The 20,704-nt window shown below is 40.7% G+C and overlaps 1 protein-coding gene and 1 pseudogene across 1 annotated transcript in view; both read right to left on the reverse strand.

Annotated features, from left to right (window-relative positions):
• Nucleotides 1-2,246, reverse strand: part of ART3 (ADP-ribosyltransferase 3) — a 64,994-nt gene extending 62,748 nt beyond the window's left edge. Inside the window, exon 1 of the mRNA XM_006885306.1 lies at nucleotides 2,178-2,246. Within this exon, the coding sequence (XP_006885368.1) occupies nucleotides 2,178-2,246 (69 nt within the window). The remainder of the gene's footprint in view (nucleotides 1-2,177) is intronic.
• Nucleotides 2,247-7,322: 5,076 nt separating this feature from the next.
• LOC102858178 overlaps nucleotides 7,323-20,704 on the reverse strand; it is a 44,139-nt pseudogene continuing 30,757 nt past the window's right edge.

The raw sequence follows: 20,704 nt of genomic DNA on the forward strand, positions 1-20,704 counted from the left end.
CTCAGGGCTGTTGTACATAGGGTCTCTATGAGTCCCAAGTGACTCAACAGCACATAACAACAACAATCAAACCCTTATCATATACTCTCCCTCAACATAATTTCTCTTTATTAATTTTTGCTCCCTGATCTCTCTTTCCTTATCCCTGTTAGACCTTCAAGTTTGAGTCTGAGCATAAGCCTTTCCTTAGCTTTTTATATCAGTGGATTTATACCATTTTTGTTCTTTTGTTACTGATTTATGTAGCTCAGCATGATGTGTTCTAGATTTGTCCATGTTGCACAGTACTGCACAGACTCATGATGTGTAACACTTTATTGTGTGAATACACCACATTTTCTGTTGTCAGTCTGTTTATGGACACTTGGGCTGTTTCCAACTCATTATTGTAAATCATACCACAATAAACGTGGGTGTCAGTATGTCAATTTGTGTTGCAGTTCTTTTTCTCCCCCCCCCTTATATATCTAGTAGTGGGATTGCTGGATCAAATAGATCACTGGCACTTTTAACATTTCTAAAAGTTTAATTTTGTTTTCATAACAATGCTTATGACAAAGGGAAGGCAATAATTAACACCATTTTACAAATGGGGGAAAAAGTACCAACACCGAAAACTGTCTTGATTACCACCAGCCATAGTGGTTTTTTTTGCTGGAGAAGTCACTGAAAATCCTGGTATTTTTGGGTCTGCAGGTCAGTTCTCTGACGTGGGAATTAGAGTTTCAGAAGATCAAATCACTGCCTATCCCCAGCCAAGAAATGCACTTTCCTCTGCAGCACAGAATGTACCAGCATGCAGCCTGACCATTAGAATTTGATTTATCTTCAAGACTTCAACATGATGATATAAGGCATATCTGAAAACCACCTCCCACACACCTCACATCCTATCACAGTTGATCTGAAACGTTCCCGTCTTTCCCCAATTATTTCTAACTGGTGTCTACATGTCTAATTTTAGTCAGTAAGCTTTTCTGGCCAGAGGCCACAGCTAATTGTGTGTTCGGTACAGTGAGTGACTTGAACCGTGACGAAGCTACAAGCATTCAAGGACAACTCAATGGGCACTAACTAACAGGTAGAAATGCTGAATGAACAAACTGGCTCTGTTTTGTTCTGATTTATCCACTGAAACAAACTCTATACTGACAAAATTTAATTTCCAAAAAATGAATTAAAAAATTTAGAAATAGCCTAAATTAGCAAAAGATATTTTTTAAAAAGGTTAGCTTTCTTTGAAAAATGTGCATAGAACACACATAATAAAATTATTCTATGAGCCATAAATTCTACTCCTAGGTTCATACTCCAAAATATTCTAAACCAAAGACTTATATATACATCAATGTTCATTGAAATACTACTCACATTACCCATAAAGTATAAACAAATGTCCATGAACAGATGAATGGATAAACAAAATGTGTCCAGCCAAGTTATGGGTACTGGTTGAGTTTTGACTAGAATCTTTATGGAAGCAGTTATCTTTCCTTCATGGTGGCTTCAAACCACTGACTGTTTAGTCAACAGCCAAGAACATTAATCAGTGTATCACCTGAAGTCTCTTTATTTTTAGCAGTCAAGAGTTCAACTTTTTTTATTGATTGTGTTTCAAAGGAGTTTAGTAAAAAGACCAAGTTCAGTTTTTCTTTCTTTCCACTTTCTTCTCCTTAGCTGAAGGAGCAGCAGTGGAGGAAGGGGTGGGTCCTCCAGCTGGTGTAGTTCTGGGTGCTAGGGCAAGTCCACAAGCAACCGACATTGCAGATGAGGCTCCCAATGTTGACATTTGCCAGGGCCTTTGCAAACAGACCGGGCAAGATGGGTTCATCACTGACACCAGCTGCCTTAATGAGAGCATTAATTTTATCTTCCATGATGGTCACCTCAGCATCGTGCAGGATGAGGGCTGAGTAGATGCAGGTGAACTCAGAGACAGAGGTCATGGTGTGGTGGTGCTAAGCTGAAGGATGCAGGACACTGGATGAAGTGAGGGCCTCACTTCAACACAGCCTGAGCTCCTCGGAAGAACCAAGCACCTTAGCAGCTACTGAGGAAAGGGCACCCGAGATCTTCTTGACGTACTTGCTATCATGTCCCATCATCAACCCACACAGACGACCCAGGCAATGTAATTCCCATTCCAGTGACTACATGCTTCCCATTCCCAACATTACCTGGAAGATGTCCATTAGGATCACAGCTGCCAGCAGCATGGTGATCATTTCAAAATGTCCTGTCTTCATTTTTCTCTTCAAAAGTAAAACAAGAAAAAGAAAGTAATTCAATTTTGTGAGCTTCAAGAAAAAACAGGTTTAGAGTGGAAAAGCAGGATGGTACTAAATATATTTTTTCATTGCTGGTGAGAATAGTTATCAAGAAAATTAAGAAATTATTATTATTGTATTTCACAGCTGGAAGGGCTATTAGGTTTTTCTAATGGTCCAACACCTTAATTGAAAAGAAGAAGAAATAAAAGCTCAGAGAAGTTATTAAATAATGTGCTCAAACAAAATCCATTTATTTCCATACTCTTTCATACATGTCCCACCACCTGTCAGCACTTTGTTGTTCTCTGGTGGCTTGGATGTTGCTATGATGCATAGAAACTATGCCAGTGGTACTTCAAATCTCATCACAGTAACTCATGGTGGACAGGTTTCAACAGAGATTCCCTACTAAGACTAGAAAGCAAGACCTTTTATCTATTTTAAAAAATTAGCTACTGCAAAGTTTAGCAGGGCAGCAAGCAATAAGTGTTAGAGAGGATGTGAAGAGTTGAGAACTCTCATACACTGTTGGTGGGATGGTATCATTCTGGAAGACAGTTTGGCATTTCCTCAAAAAGATGAACACACAAATTCCATATGACCCAGGTATTCCACTACTAGAAATATAACCCAAGGAAATAAGAACTGAGACACAAATGAAGATTTTTATACCAATGTTCATAGCAGCGTTATCCACCATTGCAAGAACATGGAAACTGCTCAAATGTCCAACCACAACTGAATGGATTGAGGCATTCTGGTACTTTCACGCATGGAATACTATGTAGCAATAAGGAGCAATGATTTTGAAAAATACTACTACATAACTTGGAAGAGACTGGATAGTTATTATGCTCAGTGAACGAATTAAGTCGCACAAGGACAAATACTGCACAAGACCATTATGGTAAAAAGAGCAGGATAACTAGTAAAACATGTATGGGGATGTAAGTGGGGAAGAGTTGGGAGCAGAGGAGTGAGGACGGGTAAGGGCAAAATTACAAGTTTTAACAATTTGGTGGGTGGAGGGAGAGAGTGAAAGAAATGGAAAGCATCTGGCAGGGACCTAAAAAGACTGGGTAATGATGGGCAAGGTCCAATGGTGATTTTATAAAACATAATGCATGGGAATAATTGTATGAAACACAACATAAAAACTTTGTAAGCAAATTGACAAAATAATTTTTTTAAAAATTAGCCACTGAAAATCTATAAATCACAACAGAATATTGTCCAACATAGTGCCGAAAGAAGAGCCCCACAGGCTGGAAGGCACTCAAAATACACAGTGGACACAACGATGGATTTGAGCAAACCATCAACACAGAGCAGAAGTGACAGCATTGCATTCTGTCGTACAATGGGTAGCCTGAAGTTTGAGCCAATTCAACAGTGGCTAACACCAAAAAACAAAAACAAACAAACAAACAAAAATACCCAAGGAGTTCTGGTGGCCTAGTGGTAAGGAGTTGAGGTGCCAACTGAAAGGCAGGTGATTTAAATCTACTAGCTGCTCTCTGGGAGAAAGATGGCCAATCTTTCACTGGTACTTTACAACCCCTAAAAACCCACTGGAGTGTCACCTATGAGTCGGTTCTGGTTTGACGACACATAACGTCACCACCAATGACAAAGAGACATGTAATTTCCCACCACTTGACTGCCAGGATAACAAACAGATTCACCCTAGAGAGGGTGAAGTCAGGCTGCTGCTTGGAAGGCAAGTATCCTGAGGCTTCATGTGACATTCTGGGCATGTTGCAAGGAGGTACTGGTCCTTAGAAGTGTGGAGGGGCAGAGAAAGAGATCATCGAAGAGATGGCTTGATAGAGACTGGGGTCGTGAGGATAGGTGTGTCAGAGACAGTAAAGTTGGCACAGGAAAGAGCAGGTCTCAGGGCTGTTGTACATAGGGTCACTATGGGTTGCAAGTGACTTGATGGCACATAACAACAACAATAACAACAGTAACTCTATTCTTAACTATAAATATTCCCTTCAGTTTGTGGAGGAAATAACACAATCAATCAGAAAAAAAACCCCAAAACCAAAAAACCAAATCTCAAATTGGTCCCTTAACTCCCAGGTCTAGGAATTCCTTTTATTCCCCTCACAACCAAGTCATGGTCTTTTGTGTGGAATGGAGAGATCACGTGTCCAGTAGTGATATAAATCAGTAGTAATCTGAGGGATCTTCCTTCCTCAAGATAGTCACAATTTATGGAAGTCCGAGGGTAAAACAACTTTCTGAAGGAGGGAATATGAAAATAAGAAGGAACTGAGTATGCAGCAGTTCTAACAAGATTATACAGCCCTCCTGGCCTAATGTCCAATAGTCATCTCAGTGTTTATGAAAAAGAAGGGGTAAAGAGAAGGCTAAGAAGTCCCCAAAGGCTGACGCTTCCCCAGAGCGATTCAAGTGAAGATTAGGGCAGGTTGGGCTATAGTTCTTTCCACATACAACCAATAAAGCCGACGTTACTGGAACGAAAACAAAATGTCTATTTTATCCTATCAATAGTCATAATCTTAGTGCTAAAAATGGGAACACATGACATACAGGGATTTCCCTTGTAGAAATGATTTTTGTCTCAGGTTCTTATTTGTTTCTGAAGCAGTTTCTTTCACTACAATTAGTAAAACGTAGTATCAAAATGCCATTTTTTTTTGTTAAACTTGCCTTTTCAAGAAAGACTTCAGAAGATTAGACCTGTCACAAGGGAATAGGTGCCAGGCAAACTGCAGTCAGGGTTTTCCTTAACAGTCTCCACTTCTGTAGTCTCAGTGTAAATAAAAAAAAATGTTTACCTGGCTTTTTTGCCTTTGGAGGAAGTTTATATGATGCTATGTCTCACACTGATTCTCCACTTCTCAGTGGTGAGCACGTCTTCCGGATGGGACGTTGTTGACAGTGAATGCTGAGAAGGGAATGCTTTTCTTTTTATAAACACCCCCAGCACCAGCTTGGCAGGAGCACATTACCCCACTTGTGTTCGGCTATTTATATCTGGCCCCCACACTATCCCTTGGAATCACTGCTGTTAACACATTAAATCTCCAAGAGGCTTGTAAAGCCATAGCAATTCCTTCTAACTAAAACAGCAGGCTCAGTTAGAGGCCTTCAGTTCAGGGTTCTCACAGAGAAATGACTTCCCATCCCTAACCCTTTGACTCTGAGATGTCAAGCTGAAGTGTGGCGTCTACTGCAACTGGATGGTTCACATAACTCGGGGTACTCGCTGTGTTAAATTACGCAGTGGGGATGACTTCATCATTCACTCAACAAGATTACTGTTTCAGGTACCAGGTCAGGTACAGAGGGACACAAGCAAGTTAAACAAAATACTGAAAGGTACTCACAATAAAAGAAAACACACAGATATGCTTACTTGGCCAGAATATAGTATGTGAGGACTCTCAAAATAGACAAATTCAGTGGGAATATATTAAAGGAGGAACAATTTAAAAATACCAACTACTATCTTTCTCATTTGAGAAAGGTGCACAAAGCAAATATAGCAGTTACATGAAACTGTAATTACAGTGTAATATAAAATAAAATGTGTATGAATGATCAAAAGAAAAGCCAGTGCTATTTATAAACTTTCAATCAAATTATAAAATAAATCAGGGAAAAAACATAAAAAGATATTGGTTGCAACACTGAAGCACACTTAGGGTTCCTTGACTATAGGGTTTTTTTTTAAAACACAACAACCTTGTAACGTCCTAGATTTTTCAAAATGTATCACCAGAATGCAGTTATAAAAACTCAAGACTGAAAACCACCCAATAATATGCACAGTTGTGATATATTCCAATACAACAGAATGTCACATAACACTGAAAAAGAACAAACCATACAGTCGTTGTGGTGTTATCCTAAAAGTCTGGCCTTTTGTAGCCATTGGTTAGCCCTCTCTGAGCTTCAGCTCTCTTAACTGCAGGCACATGGTCTTGCAAATCAGCATTAGCTGTGGGACTAAACTAATGTTTCCCACACTGAACAGCAAAGACTTGAGGCGATAAAGACCTGAGGGAAGACTTGAAGACCCTAGAGAGCACGAGACCCTGGTGGTGGAGAGACAGGCATTTTTATGGAGAAACTGTGGCAAGGTGTGACCTGAGGCTTCTTGCATTTGTGCTGGCCCATTATTGGGATTTTGCTGTTCTTGAAGGAGAAGTTGCTTGCTGAATTGAAACCAGAGCCTTGACTGAGAAGTTTCTTGAACTGTTGGGCTAAAACCTGGACTTACTTTGGGTGATACTGTGATATTCTTTACCTCCTACACTCTCCAACTTCCTTCTCTAACAACCCCCCCCCCCGCCCCCGTTGGTACTATACCTGTGAGTCAACAAGGAATAAATGAACCTCTGGTGCTGGGCTCTAGAGGCACCAAGGGGCTCAGCTCCTGATCTTTCTTCTCTGGAGCGGTGAAGAGCTGTGTGATTCTCATTCTCTCTGGTCCTTTCAGAGAGATGCTTATGGCGCCATGCTCCCAAGCCCTGCTTCCTCCAATTTAGACAGCTATATATAATAAACCTAATGGAGAAATCTTATAAACAAAATTTCAAGTGAAAGAAGCCAGAAACACACCCTACAATTCAATATATATAGAAGACAAAGTCAGGCAAAACAAATCTATGGATTCTAAGTCAGAACAGTGGTCACCCTGGGAGGGGAGCACTGAATGGAAGGTACAAAGCAGTCACCTGGCATGCTCCTTAAAGTCTGGGTTTTATTTCCTTTTTTTTTTTAGTTGCATGATAGTTACAGTAATATAATATAGTCAGTTTGTGAAAATGTATAAAGCTATATACTGATTATACTGATGTAAGTATGTGTAAAAATGTTTATTTTGTTGAGATACAATCATATTTACAAATATCACCTCTATTCATTAAATCCTTCTAAAACTGCTTCTTATCTCTTACTAATCACTGCCTAGGTAATCAAACTAAGACAAAAATAGACTCTCAGAAACAGTTTAAGAATGAAAAATTCAAAACAGAGATTACTTAGGTGAAAAAAAAAGGAGGGGTTTGTATTTGTTCAGGACTCAGGTGCACACTGGCCTGCTTTTAGGTCCCACGGCATGTGAGCCTATGGGGAATGAGGAAAGAGGAGGTTTTTGGTCCCTGGCACCCTGCCCCCTTTTTTTACCATGGTTTGAATGAAAGTCTAAGGAGGAAGTATGGTTTTCAATTGGGGTACTATGGGTTTATTGTCAAAACTGGCTATTCTGACCATGGCTTTTGACTTTTGCTACATAACTGAGTGGAAATTTTAAATAGGTGGTATAAACAACTTTTGAAATTGGACAATTTTTCTCATGTCAAGTTTGAAATAAGCAAGTCTTCTGGTTTGGTTGATGATTGGTTTGTTTGTTTGTTTGTTTGGGGAGTAGAAAATACATAGGAAGGACATTTTTTAAGTCCCTCACAGAGGAAATTCCACCTCAAAGGAAAATCTTGGCAGTAAATTCTTGTTTCCATCAGTACCATTGGTGCAAATGGAACTGGCAGGTTTGAGCTACCCATCAGACCCTTCCCACTGGAGAATTCCAAGTAGGGCGGGAAAAAGAGCTGCTTGCTGCTAGAACTGGGGTCCAGTGGGAGCTAGGAGTACCTGGGAATAGGCTTTGACAACTACAAGGGTTAAACTGGGAATAGAGCTGGCATTCCTCTCTGGGGGCCTTTTTAACTGACAGCCAGGAGTGGTGGGGACTGTACAGAGGAGAGGAGAGAGATGATGAGTCGGGAGTTCATGGGTGGATGCACATGTGTGTGGCAGGGCACAGGCTGTGTGCATCTTCCTTGTGCTTGGTGTTTCCAACTGCCATACTCTGACAAGAGCTTACTACTTTATCTCAACATCTCTTTCCATGGCTGTGGATCCAGAAAGCAGCGTTTCTCTAAACAGATTAACTGTGGTTCAGCAATATGTTGTTGCTGTTAGGTGCCATCGAGTCGAGTATGACTCATAGCGTCCCCATGAAGAAAAGATCTGAACCCTACTCTATCTTGTGCCATCCTCACAATTCCTGATACACAAGAGCCCACTGTGGCAGTTACTGTGTCAGTCCATCTGGTTAGGGTCTTTCCTCTCCTTCACAGACCCTCCGCCCTTCCCAACATCATGTCCTTCTCCAGATCTCAGCGGCAAGTACCAGGTCCAGTGAAAGGCAAAGCCTCATCATTCTTGCCTCCAAAGAGCACTCCCATTCCACCCTCTCCAAGACATATCTGTTCATTCTCTTGGCTGTCCATGGGATGTTCAGTGCTCTTCTCCAACACCACAGCTCAAAAGCATCAATTCTCCTTCTGTATCCATATTAACTGTAAAGGTCTTGGATGCATAGCAAGTAATCAGAAAGACTATGGCCTGAATCAGACGTACCTCAGTCCTCAAACTGACCTCATTACTCCTCAATAATATGGAGAGGTCCCTAACTGCAGACTTTCCAAGAGCAACACGTCCCCTTATTTCCTGACTGCTCATACCAAGGGTGTTAATTGTGGATCCAAGGAAGATGAAGCTGTTGACGGTTTTAATCTCCTCTCCATCCATCATGATGCTGCTGATCAGCCCAGTGGTTAAGAATCTTTGTTTTCCTAACATTGAGATTTAATCCACACTGAAGGCTGCATTCTTTGATCTTCTGCAACAAGTGCTTCAAGTCTTCTTCACTTTCAGCAAGCAAGGTTGTATCATCTGCATAAGGCAGGTTATTGATGAATAGCCCTCCAATCCTGATGCTACACTCCTCCTCACAGAGTGCAGCTTCTCTGATAATTTGCTTAGCATACAGGTTGCATAGGTATATATAGAGAAAACAACTCTGATGCACTTCCTCCCAATTCTAAACCATGCAGTGTTCCCCTTCTGTGTTCACATAACAGCCTCCTCGTCCAGGTATGGGTTCCACATGAGCACAATCAAGTGCTCTGGGATTCCCATTATTTTCAATGTCAGCCATAACTTGTCATGATACATACAGTCAAATGCCTCTGCATAGTCAATAAAGCACAAATAGATATTCTTCTGGTAGTCTTATTTTCAGCTAGGATTCATCTGACATCAGCAATGATATCCCTAGTACCACAGCCTCTTTTTTTTTTTTTTTTTACAGCCTCTTCTAAATCCTGTTTGAACTTCTGGCAGTTCTCAAACTACATACTGCTCTAGTCATTTCTGAATGATCTTCACGTGTCAAATGTGTTTATGGTTATATATGGTGGACAGTGTTTGGTGAAGCTCACCAATTAAAACAAGCTTGGAAGCAGGAGTGGCATCCACTTCTGTAATAGCTTGCCTCCAGAAACCCTATGAACCTGGAGAAAGGATGAAAGTCACACAACTGTTGGGGACTTGTATTCATAGGGTCGCTACAAGTTGTCTATGATGACTCAATGGCACTTAACAACATCAGCAGTATTTTGCTTGCATGTTGTATTAATGATATTGTTTGGCTAGTTTCCACATTCAGTTGGATCACCTTTTTGGGGAATGGGAACAAATATGGCCCTCTTCCAATCCATTGGCCAGACAACTGTCCTCCAAATTTCCTGGCATAGTTTGGTGAGTGCATCCAAGGCTGCATCTGTTAACTGAAACAAGCCAATTGGTATCCTATTGATTTCTGGGGCCTTATTTTTTTGACAATGCTTCTTTGCAGCTTTTACTTCCTCCTTCATTACCATTGGCTCCTATTCATACAGAAGTTCCTGAAATTTTTCAGTGTCAATTCTTTCTGGTACAGTGACTACCTGTATTCCCTCTGTTTTCTTTTGATGCTTTCTGGATCATTCAATATATTGCCCATAGCATCTTGAGACATGAGGCTTAAATTTGTTTTTCAGAGAGAGTTCTTCCCTTTTTATTCTCTAATTCCAGCTCTTTGCACATTCCATTATAATACTTTGCTTTGACATCCCGAGCAGCCCTTTGAAATCTGTTCAGCTATTTCACTTCGTCATGTTTTCCTTTTGTTTTGGCTTCTTGACGTTCCAGTGCAATCTTTAAAGTTTCTTTTGACATCCATTTTGATTTTTTTCTTTCTTCTCTGCTTTTGTAATGACCTTTTTGCTTTCTTCATGGATCATACCACAACTCATCTGGTCTTCAATCAACGGTGTTCAATGCCTCAAACCTATTGTTAGGCTGAGTATAACAGCTGTCCCAGGAAGGGAATAAATGACTTGGAGAGAGATTCACTCTAATCACATATCCTTGATTATTTTTTTAAAGGCTGGTGATATATATTGTGGCTCAAAAATGGCATAGCTCAATTGTTACTATTCAAAGAGAAGTTTCCTTCCTTGCCTCCCAGACACTAAAGCTTCAGCAGACAAAGTCCATTCTTGCAACTGTGATCTGTTACCTGTTCCTTCACGGGGCCTCACTACCTCTCCTTCAACAACAGAGACTTCACCTTTTCAGCGAACTCTCAGACCTAGGTGCAACCCTATCTAGAAGTTCTGAGTAACCCAAGGTGTTGGGCAGACCAAGTGCCCAGCAGAGTGTCTGAAGGGCCTGATCCTAGACATTGAACTTAGGGGCTGAGCTGAAGGGAGTTTTCTTGAGTTCCACCCACACACAGAAGTACTCCCAATGACAGCATGAGTGCAATGCACACAGCTTGGACCTGCCACCAGGTCAGCACAGAGGGGAAACTGCAGCTGTAGAACCAGTAGTCCAGAATGTGAAAGGAATGGACAGGGACAGTGAAACTCAGGTACTGTTTCCCTTGCTGAAAATAAAGTACATCAAGTCCAGGACACAGGGGAGTGCACTGAGGATGAAGGTCATCATGGAGAGTCAGCCTGGTGGGGTGGAAAAGCCAGATCTCAGCTGCCCATCAACGTGTCCACCGGCTCCAGCCACAGGCCAAATGAGCCATAATAGACAAACTGCCTGAGGATACCTGCAACAGGATCAGAAGCTGGTGCTGAAAGTAGCTGCGGAACTGATCTGCCATGGTGGTGCACGGGGCCCAGTCAACACCCAGGCCTCCATCAAGGTCACCATGCCAAGGGCCCGGGCTACCCTAGCACTTGTGGGAACAAGCACTTGACCTCAGCCATAAACTGAGCAAGTTTAGTAGCAAAGGTGAGAAGGAATCTCAATACTAGCAAAGAAGAGGAAGTAGAGAGTGCAGAGCTCTACCTTTGTGGGCAGGGATTCCTGTGCTAGGTGCATCAGGAAGTACTTGAAAGCACTAGCAACAGCTGTAGCAGTAGCAGTAGCAGCAGCTGTTGCCGCCGCCACTGCCTCAGCAGAGAACCAGAGACCGACATGAGGCAGTGTTGACTTGAGACTGTTACCCCAAGGAAGGAGCCAAGCTCGCTGGAGGACTAAGGGTCAATACGTCTTCTAGAATGTTTGAGAAATTGTCTGGGCTGAGGAGTTTTATCCTGCTTCGAACTTGTTAACTTCTTTAATAAACTCCATAGCCATGAAGATGGTTATGTGATGTCTGTGTGGCCACTGTAATGAATTTTGGGCCCAATAGTAGGGTAGTGAAGGACAGATCATTTAGGCTGGACTTTATGAGAAGGGACGTGGCATCAGGAATGGAGGAAGACTCATCAACAACCTGCAATATACAGACAACACAATCTTGCTTGCTGAAACTGGGGAGGACCTGAAGCATTTTCTGCAGAAGGTCAAGGACTGCAATCTTCAATATGGATTGAAGCTCAATGTGTGTGTGTGTGTGTGTGTGTGTGTGTGTGTGTGTGTGTGTGTGTGTATCTCCCCCAATTGATTCTCACCACTGGGCAAACTAGCAGCATCATGATAGTTGGTGAACAGATTGAAAGAGATTTAACTTAGTTCCACAATCAATATCCTTGGCACCAGCAGTCAGGGAATAAAAAAACAAATTTCACTGGGAAAATCTCCTGTCAGAGACCCCACCACAGTGCTAATGAGTAATGATGTCAATCTAGAGACTAAGGTGTCCCTGATTGAGGCCATGGTCTTTGCAATTACTTGCTGTGCATTTGAAGGCTGGACAATAATTAAGGATGACAGAAGAATAATTAATGTCTTTGATTTGTGGTGCTGGAGAAGAGTCTTGAGCATACCATGCACTGCCAAGAGAACAACCAAATCTGTCCTGAAGAGGACGAAACTAAGTAACTCCTTGGAGGCAAGGACTTTGAAACTCTGTCTGACATTCTTGGATACATTTCCAGAAGGGACAAGTCCTTGGAGAAGGACATCATGCTTAGAAAGATGGAGGAACAGCTCAGGAGAGGAAGACTGAAGAAGAGGTGGATTGACAATAATTGGGATAGTAGGGCTAAGTGTGTTAGGAACAGTGAACCTGGCTCAGGATAGAGCAGGGTTCAGAGCTGTTGTACATAGGGTCACTCTGGAGTCAGAGTCGACTCAACAGCACATAACAACCAGAACTAGAGCAGTTCTTTGGAGGCAAAGGTTATAAAGCTTCATCTCACATACTTTGGGTTCCTAGGAGAGGCTATTCCTTGGAGAGGGACATGATTCTTGGAAAGGTAGAGTAAGCAAAAGAGAGGAAGAGCATCAGCAAAAGAGAGGAAGCCCTTCTGCCAGATGGACTGACACAGTGACTGTAGCAATGGGCTTTAATGTACGAGAAATTGTGAGGATGGCACAGGATAGGACAGGGCTCAGATCTGTTGTTCAGAAGGCTGCTATGAGCCATATTTGACTCGATGGCACCTAACAACACCACAACAAGTAGAGCAGTGTGACTGGTGTTGCAATTTGTAGAAAAGTGGGAGCGTGGAGACTCTGACATTCTGGGAATTGGATTTCTATTGTGGATGCTGCTGCTGGGACTGTTCCCCTTTGTGAAGTAAACAGAGGTCAGACTTGGTCATTTCCATGCTGCCCTGACTCTTTATATAACCATTCATGCATATTTTGTTTTATGGCAATCCTTACAATCCCCATGTTGTAACCTAACTCTTCCCACTTGTACAACACTCTGTACCATCTCGTTTTTTAGAGATATTGCTCTAAATATACTTGATCTTGGTTCTTGTTTTGTCCTAGTTCTAAACTCTTAATTTTATTCATTCACTTAACAAATATTTGATTACTTACAGTGTGACCCAGCCTCTATTTTAGGTACTAACAGTTTCTCAGCAACTAAATAGATAACATAATGCCTTTGTGTCTCATGTCTAATGGGAGGAGGCAGTAAAATAATTACTAAAGAATATTAACTGAATTTATGTATTAAAATATAATAAGCACTACAGTTTATTTACAGGTACAGCTTGAGAGAATGGAGAGTATGCCATTTAGCTGAGGACTTGGCTAAAGAGGTCATACTATAACAAAGATTTGAAGATTAGAGACATGAGCCAAAGAAATCCAGTGAAAAGGTAATCAAAGAGAGAATACTTAATGCTAAAGATCTGAGTTTGTAATAAATTATGGATAACATTGAGAAAAACAATCCACTGTTTTCCTGCAGAACCTGTATACAGCTGACAAAGCAGTCATTAAAACAGAACGAGGGAACACAGAATGGTTTAAAATTAGAAAAGATGTGCATCAGGATTGTAACCTTCCTCTGTATCTATTTGATCTGTAATGCTTAATTTGAGAAAATTAAGAATGAAGAAAACTGCATGAAGAAAAACGTGGCATCATAAGGATTCAAGAAGACTCACTGACCATCTCTGACATACAGATGGCACTTTGCTTGCTGAAAATGAAGACCTGAAGCACTTACTAATTAAAAGCAAAAGTTAGTTAGTGTGGTTACACCCTAACATGAATAAAACAAGAATCCTGACAACTGGGCCCATACACAACATTATGATAAACAGAAAAGACTAAAGGTGTCAAAGATCTGCTCAGCTTTTAAAACTTTGCAATGTCCTGTTGCTAGTATGTACCCTCAGGTCAAAACTGACTCATAGCTGCACCTTCAGCAAGTTTTCAGAGGCTGTGAATCACAATGGAGGAGAATTCCCATATTTCTCTGACAGAACAACTAATGGATATAAACCATGCACCTATGGGTTGGTAGCTAAACTCCTCACCACTAAGCCTCTAGAGATTCCCTGAAATGCACCAAAGCTACTGAAATTATTTCAAAAAACTGGAAAAAGAAGGAATATTCCCATTTATTCTACAAGGAAAGCATAATCCCAATATCAAAACCAGGCAAAGACATAAGCAAAATAAAAGAAAATTAGAGATTAATCTCTCTCATGAACAAAGATATAATATCCTGATAAAATCCTTACTGCTGAACAACAGATGAATGGATAGAAAAAGATGGTACATTCACACAATGGAATACTATACAGCATTGAAAAACAATGAACTCACAAAGCATTACACTACATGGGAAGCCTGGAGGACATTAAGTTGAGAGAAGTATCTCAATCATAAAGGGACAAACACTGTTTAACACTGCTGTTATAAGATAGGACAGACGGAATGGGGTGAACAGAGAATGGAAGAGTGGATAGATAATGAACACTGCAGAAGAACAGATGAGAAGAACTGTCTGAAAAGAATATATGATTACGCATTATATGTATGACTACAATCTCTGGAACAAGAGTTGCATTTCTGGGTAGTCTGGGGGAGAGGGGAAAAGGGAGGTGGGAGGAGAATATACAACAAAAGAAAAAAAAGAAATAAAATCCTGGTCAATAGAATAGTATTGTTGTCATTGTGCCGTTCAGCAAACCTATAACCCTGAAGCTTGCCCTATCCTGAGCTTATCTCACTATCTCCAACATACCTACTACTCCCATCACCCCAACCACTGTGTCAATCCATCTCATCCAAGGTCTTCCTCTCCTGCATTAATTCTCTACCCTTTTAAGCATGACGTTCTTCTCTAAAGACTGGTCTCTCCTGACAACACACCCAAAGTATGTGAGACAGAGCTTCAGAACCTTTGCCTCCAAAGAGCAATATGGCTTCACCCTCTTCAGGACAGTGGTTCATGGTATATTTAAGACTCTTCTCCAGCACCACAATTCAAAGGCATCAATTCTTGTTCTGTCATCTTTAGTCACTGTGCAGCTCTCCTAAGCTTAGCAAGTAATTACCAAGACCATGACCTAGATCAGGCACACCTTAGTGTCTAGACTGACATCATTACTCTTCTGCACTCTGGAGAAGTGCTGGACAGCAGACTTTCCCAATTCAAAAGTAATTCGTCATGACCAAGTGGGATTCATAATAGATATACAAGGATATTTCAACATAAGAAAAATAATCAACGTAATTTATCACATTAACAAAGAAAAGAGTAAGAACCATGTGATCCAATCAAATGATGCAGAAAAGGTTTTTGACAAAATCCAACATCCCTTCCTGATTAAAGCACTCAACAAAATAGTAAAAGACAAGAATTTCCTGTGAAAAGTACATATGCAAACTCAAGAGCTAACATTATTCTTAACGGAGAAAGATTAAAGGCATTCCCCTTACAAATAGATGTTGGGGAGTGTTGTGAAGGAGGAGGAGGCCCCTGGCTAGGGAAGATAACCTAGCTCTGGATAAATGCAAGCATATCTGACCCATACCAGCCCCTTAATAAGGTTTAGAGAAAAGCTCTCCTGTGTTTGGCTGTGCTGGCTGAGAAAGCTCGCCACCTGGGTCGATGGCTGACACATCCATTGAGCTGGGAGTGGTTTGTATTGAGTTGAGGTTCTCCTGTCCAATATGCATACTCCACATCTACAAATCCATTCCATCCTGTCTTTGTGTTTACCCACCTATATAAAGTGCACTGCAACCCCCCAATAAAGTTGAGTTTGGTTCTCTGCAGCACTCCCAGAGTGGTGTGTCTCCATCACTTAACCACCAGAGTGGTGTGTCTCCGTCACACTGCCATCAGGGTGTTGCTGCTCCCAGCATGGGACAGTGACAAATAGGGAAGAGACAGGGATGCCATCTATCACTACTCCTATTCAATATCTTATTAGAAGTATTTGTTGGGGCAATATAAGGCATTCAAATTGGCAAAGGAGTGGTAAAACTGTCACTATATGCATATAATATTATACTGTACACAGAAAACCCCAAAGACTCACCAAAAACCTGTTAGACTTAGTTGACCAATTTAGGTGAGTGGCTGATACAGATGTACCAATATTGCATATCAATATACAAAAATCAGTGGTATTTATCTGCAGCAACAAAGAAAACATTGAAAAGGCAACTAAGAAACAATATCATTTATAATAGTCAACCACAAGATGAATTACTTGGGAATAAACCTAATTAGAGACACAAAAGGCCTTTTTAAGCACAAGTATATTACACTACTACAAGAAACAGGAAAAAAAAAGAAACAGAAAAAGACCCAACTTAGTGGAAAAATATTCCCTGTTCATAGATAGGAAGGTTCAATACTGCGAAAATGACAATCCTACCAAAAGCAATCTACATGTTCAATGCAATTTCAATACAAATAACAAACTAAATTTTCAAAGAAATAAAACCAAAATTAGTATGTTTAGGTGGAAAGGAAAGAGACTCTGAATGAGAAAAACACTTCTGAAAAATAAAAATCAAGTGGCATGAATAGCACTCTCTGATTTCAAAACCTACTACAAGGCCATAGTAACCCACACAGCATAGTATTTATTGGTATTATGACAGACACACAGAATACTGTAAAAGAATCAGGAACTCAAAAATTAACTCATCTACCTACGGTCAATTGATATTTGATAAAAAAAAAAAATCAAAACATAGCAAATGGGGAAATAGCAACCTCTTAAACAAACAGTTCTGGCAAACCTGAACATCTACCTGCAGAAAACTGAAACAGGATCCACATCGCACACCATAATCACAAAAATCAAATCAAGGTGGATTAGAGACATAGGGCAAAGTCTCAAACCATAGGGATCAAAAGTAAGAAAATGGACCCAAATTTGGAATCACTAGCCTATGCTATAAATAAGCTTGCACACATAGCTATAAATGCACAACCAGGAGAGGATAAAATTAAGTCCCTGTGTGCACCAAAAACTTTTTTGAGTAGTGTGAAAAGAAAACTGAAAGACTAGGGGAAAACACTTAGCAATGATATTGCAGACAAGAGTCTCATGAAACCAAAGTTTACAGACTACTACAAGGATCTCCACAAAAAATGGATTGATAACTCAATAACAAAATGAACAAAATACACGAAAAGACTTTTCACAAAGTCTTTGGCCAATAGACAAATGAAGAAATGCTCAAAATTACTGGCAACCAGAGAGATGGAAATCAAAACCACAATGAGATACCATCTCACCCCAAATCCATTACCAAAGTTGCACAAGATAGCAAGGAATGTTGGATAGAATGTGAAGAGATTGGAACTTTCAAGTACTCATGGTGGGATTGTAAAATAGTAAAATAGGAAATGTCTCTTCTGATTTTTTGACTGCTATTCCCATGAATGTTGGTTGACTTTGGAACCAAGTAAAATGAAATCACTGACAACTTCAATCATTTATCCATCTATCATGGTATTTCACTGGTGAAGATTTTTGTTTCCTTGCAGGTTTTGGTAAGTCTTCTTCCAGACATGACATATAATCTTGGAAGGTCTGCTGAAACCTGTCCACCATGGGTGATCCTGCTGGTGTTTGAAATGCCAGTGGCATAAGCTTCCAGCAAAACAGCAACAGATAGATAAATTATTCCAGTACTGCAAACTGACAAGTGCTACATTCTTAAAAACAAACTCCAAAGCAAGCAGGAACATTTAAGTCACCCCGCAAATTTAATAAACATCGACAGATAAATGATGCACTCAAAAGAGCAAACTATAAAATAAGCAAGCAAGCAAATACGGTAAAACAAACATGTACGCTATGGGAAACAGCAAACAAACTGCCAGCGCAGCAGAAGACTGGAGTTGGGATGCTTATCCTTATTTGAATGTTGCTGTCATTATGTGCCATTGAGTCTGAACTGACTCATAGCTGACCCTCCAGCAGGTTTTCAGAGGCTGTAAATTGTTCAGGAGATTTCCCATTCTTCTCCTGAGGACTCAAACTAAACTATCTCCTTTAGTTTAACAGCCAACTCCTTTAAGACTAGACCACTGCTGTTGTTGTTAGGTGTCACTGACTCGAGTTCGACTCACAGTGACCCTCTGGACAGATCTGAATCCTGTCCTATCATCCCATGCCATCTCCACATCTCCATCTGAGCCCACTGCCAAAGTCACTGTTAAGAGTTACTGTGTCCTACAGAAAGCTGAAACAGGATCCACATCTCACACTATACACAAAAATCAACTCAAGGTGGATCAGAGACCTGGGAGTAAAGCCCCAAACCATAAAGTTCATGAGAGACAAACTGGGATCAAACTTAGAAGAGCTAGTCTAAGGTACACAGAGACAGCCAAATACAACCAGAAATGCACAATCTGAAGAAGATAAAATTGACGAATGGGACCTTATAAAGATTAAATCCACATGTGCATAAAAAACTTTTTCCAACAGGGTGAAAAGAAAACCTACCAACTGTGAACAAACATTTGGTAATACTATCTCAGAAAAGAGTCTCATCATGAAAAGTCTACAGAATATTCATGGGCCTCCACAAGAAAAAGATGGATAACCCATTTACAAAATGGGCAAAACGCGTGGAGTGAATTTTCGCAGAGGAAGGTATTAGAATGGCCAAGAGACACATGAAAAAATACTTAAAATCACTGGCAATAAGAGAGATGCAAATCAAAACCAAAATAAGGTACCATCTCATTCCAGTAACAGTAGCAAAGTTTAACAGGGCAGCAAGTAATAAATGTTGGGGAGGATGTGGCAAGATAGAAACTCTCCTACATTGTTGGTGGGATTGTAAAATGGTACAAACATTTTGGAAGGCAGTTTGGTGCTTCCTCAAAAAGCTGAACATAGAAAATTCCATATGACCCAGCTATTCCACTACTTGGAATATACTCTGAGAAAATGGGAACTGAGGCACAAACGGAGACTTATACACCAACGTTTATAGCAGCATTATTCACCATCGCAAGAACACGGAAACAGCCCAGATGTCCAACTATGAATGAATGGATTGAGAAATTATGGTACATTCCCACAAAATGGAATACTATGCAGCGCACAGAAGCAATGATTTTGTAATTATTACCCAACTTGGTAGGGACTGAAGAGGATTATGCTGAATGAACTAACTCTGTACCACAAGAACAAATATTGTATAAAACCATTACTGTAGAATGAGTATAAGGATCCAAGGATGGGGGAGGGTGGAAGCAGAGGGATGAGGATGTTCAGAGGCAGAGAGAGATTAATCATGGGTTAGTACAATTTGATGGGGGTGGGGGTTTGAGGGAAATTGGAAGAATCTATTCTGGAAAACAGTGTATCCAAATTGTGATAAATAAACTAGTATAATAATAATAAAAGAAAGCATCACTGTGTCAATCCATCTCGCTGAAGGACTCTTCCTCTCACTGACCTTCCACCTTTTCAAAGCATAAAATATCCCTTTCCTAGAGAATAGCCTCTCCTAGCAGCATGTTCAATGGTATGAGATGACCTTTGTAATTCTTTCCTCCAAAGAGTACTGACTGCACCTTTTCCAAGATAGATCACCAGAAGTCCCTAAAAGTCTACTGCTGTCAAGTCAGAACCAATTCATAGCTGCCTGGATTTCTGCAGCTATAGATTACCAGGGAGATTACCCATCTTTCTAAGGACCTGTTACTGGACTACCAGAATTGTGTGGCCTTTGGATTAGCAGCACAAGTCTCTACAAACAAGGCCCTCAAAGCTCCCTCCTCGGAGGCTGTGTTGTTATGTGCCGTCAAGTCGCCTGAGATTCACAGACCATATATATGTACAACAGCTCTGAATCCTGCTCTTCCTGAGCCAGTTTCACTGACTCCAACACACTTATCCCCACTGCTCCAGTTACTGTAACAATCCATCTCATCTGGTCTTCCTCTGCTATACTGTCCCTCCACCTGTCCAAGCAAGACATCTTTCTCGAAGGACCAGTCAGTCCCTCTTGGCTACATGCCCAAAATATGTGAGATGAAGCTCCAAAATGCTAACCTCTAAGGAGAAACTTGGTTTCACTCTCTCAAAGACAGATCTATTTGTTTTTTTGGTAGCCCACTGTATGTTTAAGATTCATCTCCATAACCACAATTCAAAGGCATAAATTCTTCTTCTGTCATCCTTAGTGATTGTCCAGCTCTCTGATGCACAGCAAGTAATGCGAAGACCATGGTCTGGATCTGGTGCACCTTAGTCTCTAGACTTACATCATTGCTTCTCAGTATTCTGGAGAGGTCCCTGACAGCAGATAGTCCCTGTGCAATTAGTCTTCTTTTTATTTCCTGACTGCTGGTGCAGAATGTTGATTGTACAGCCAAGCAAGCTATAACTGTTAACAATCTCAATCTCTTCTCCATCTATCATGGTGCT

Source organism: Elephantulus edwardii, unplaced genomic scaffold, assembly GCF_000299155.1.
Source record: "Elephantulus edwardii isolate Elephantulus edwardi_28Jun2011 unplaced genomic scaffold, EleEdw1.0 scaffold00042, whole genome shotgun sequence".
Lineage (NCBI taxonomy): Eukaryota > Metazoa > Chordata > Mammalia > Macroscelidea > Macroscelididae > Elephantulus > Elephantulus edwardii.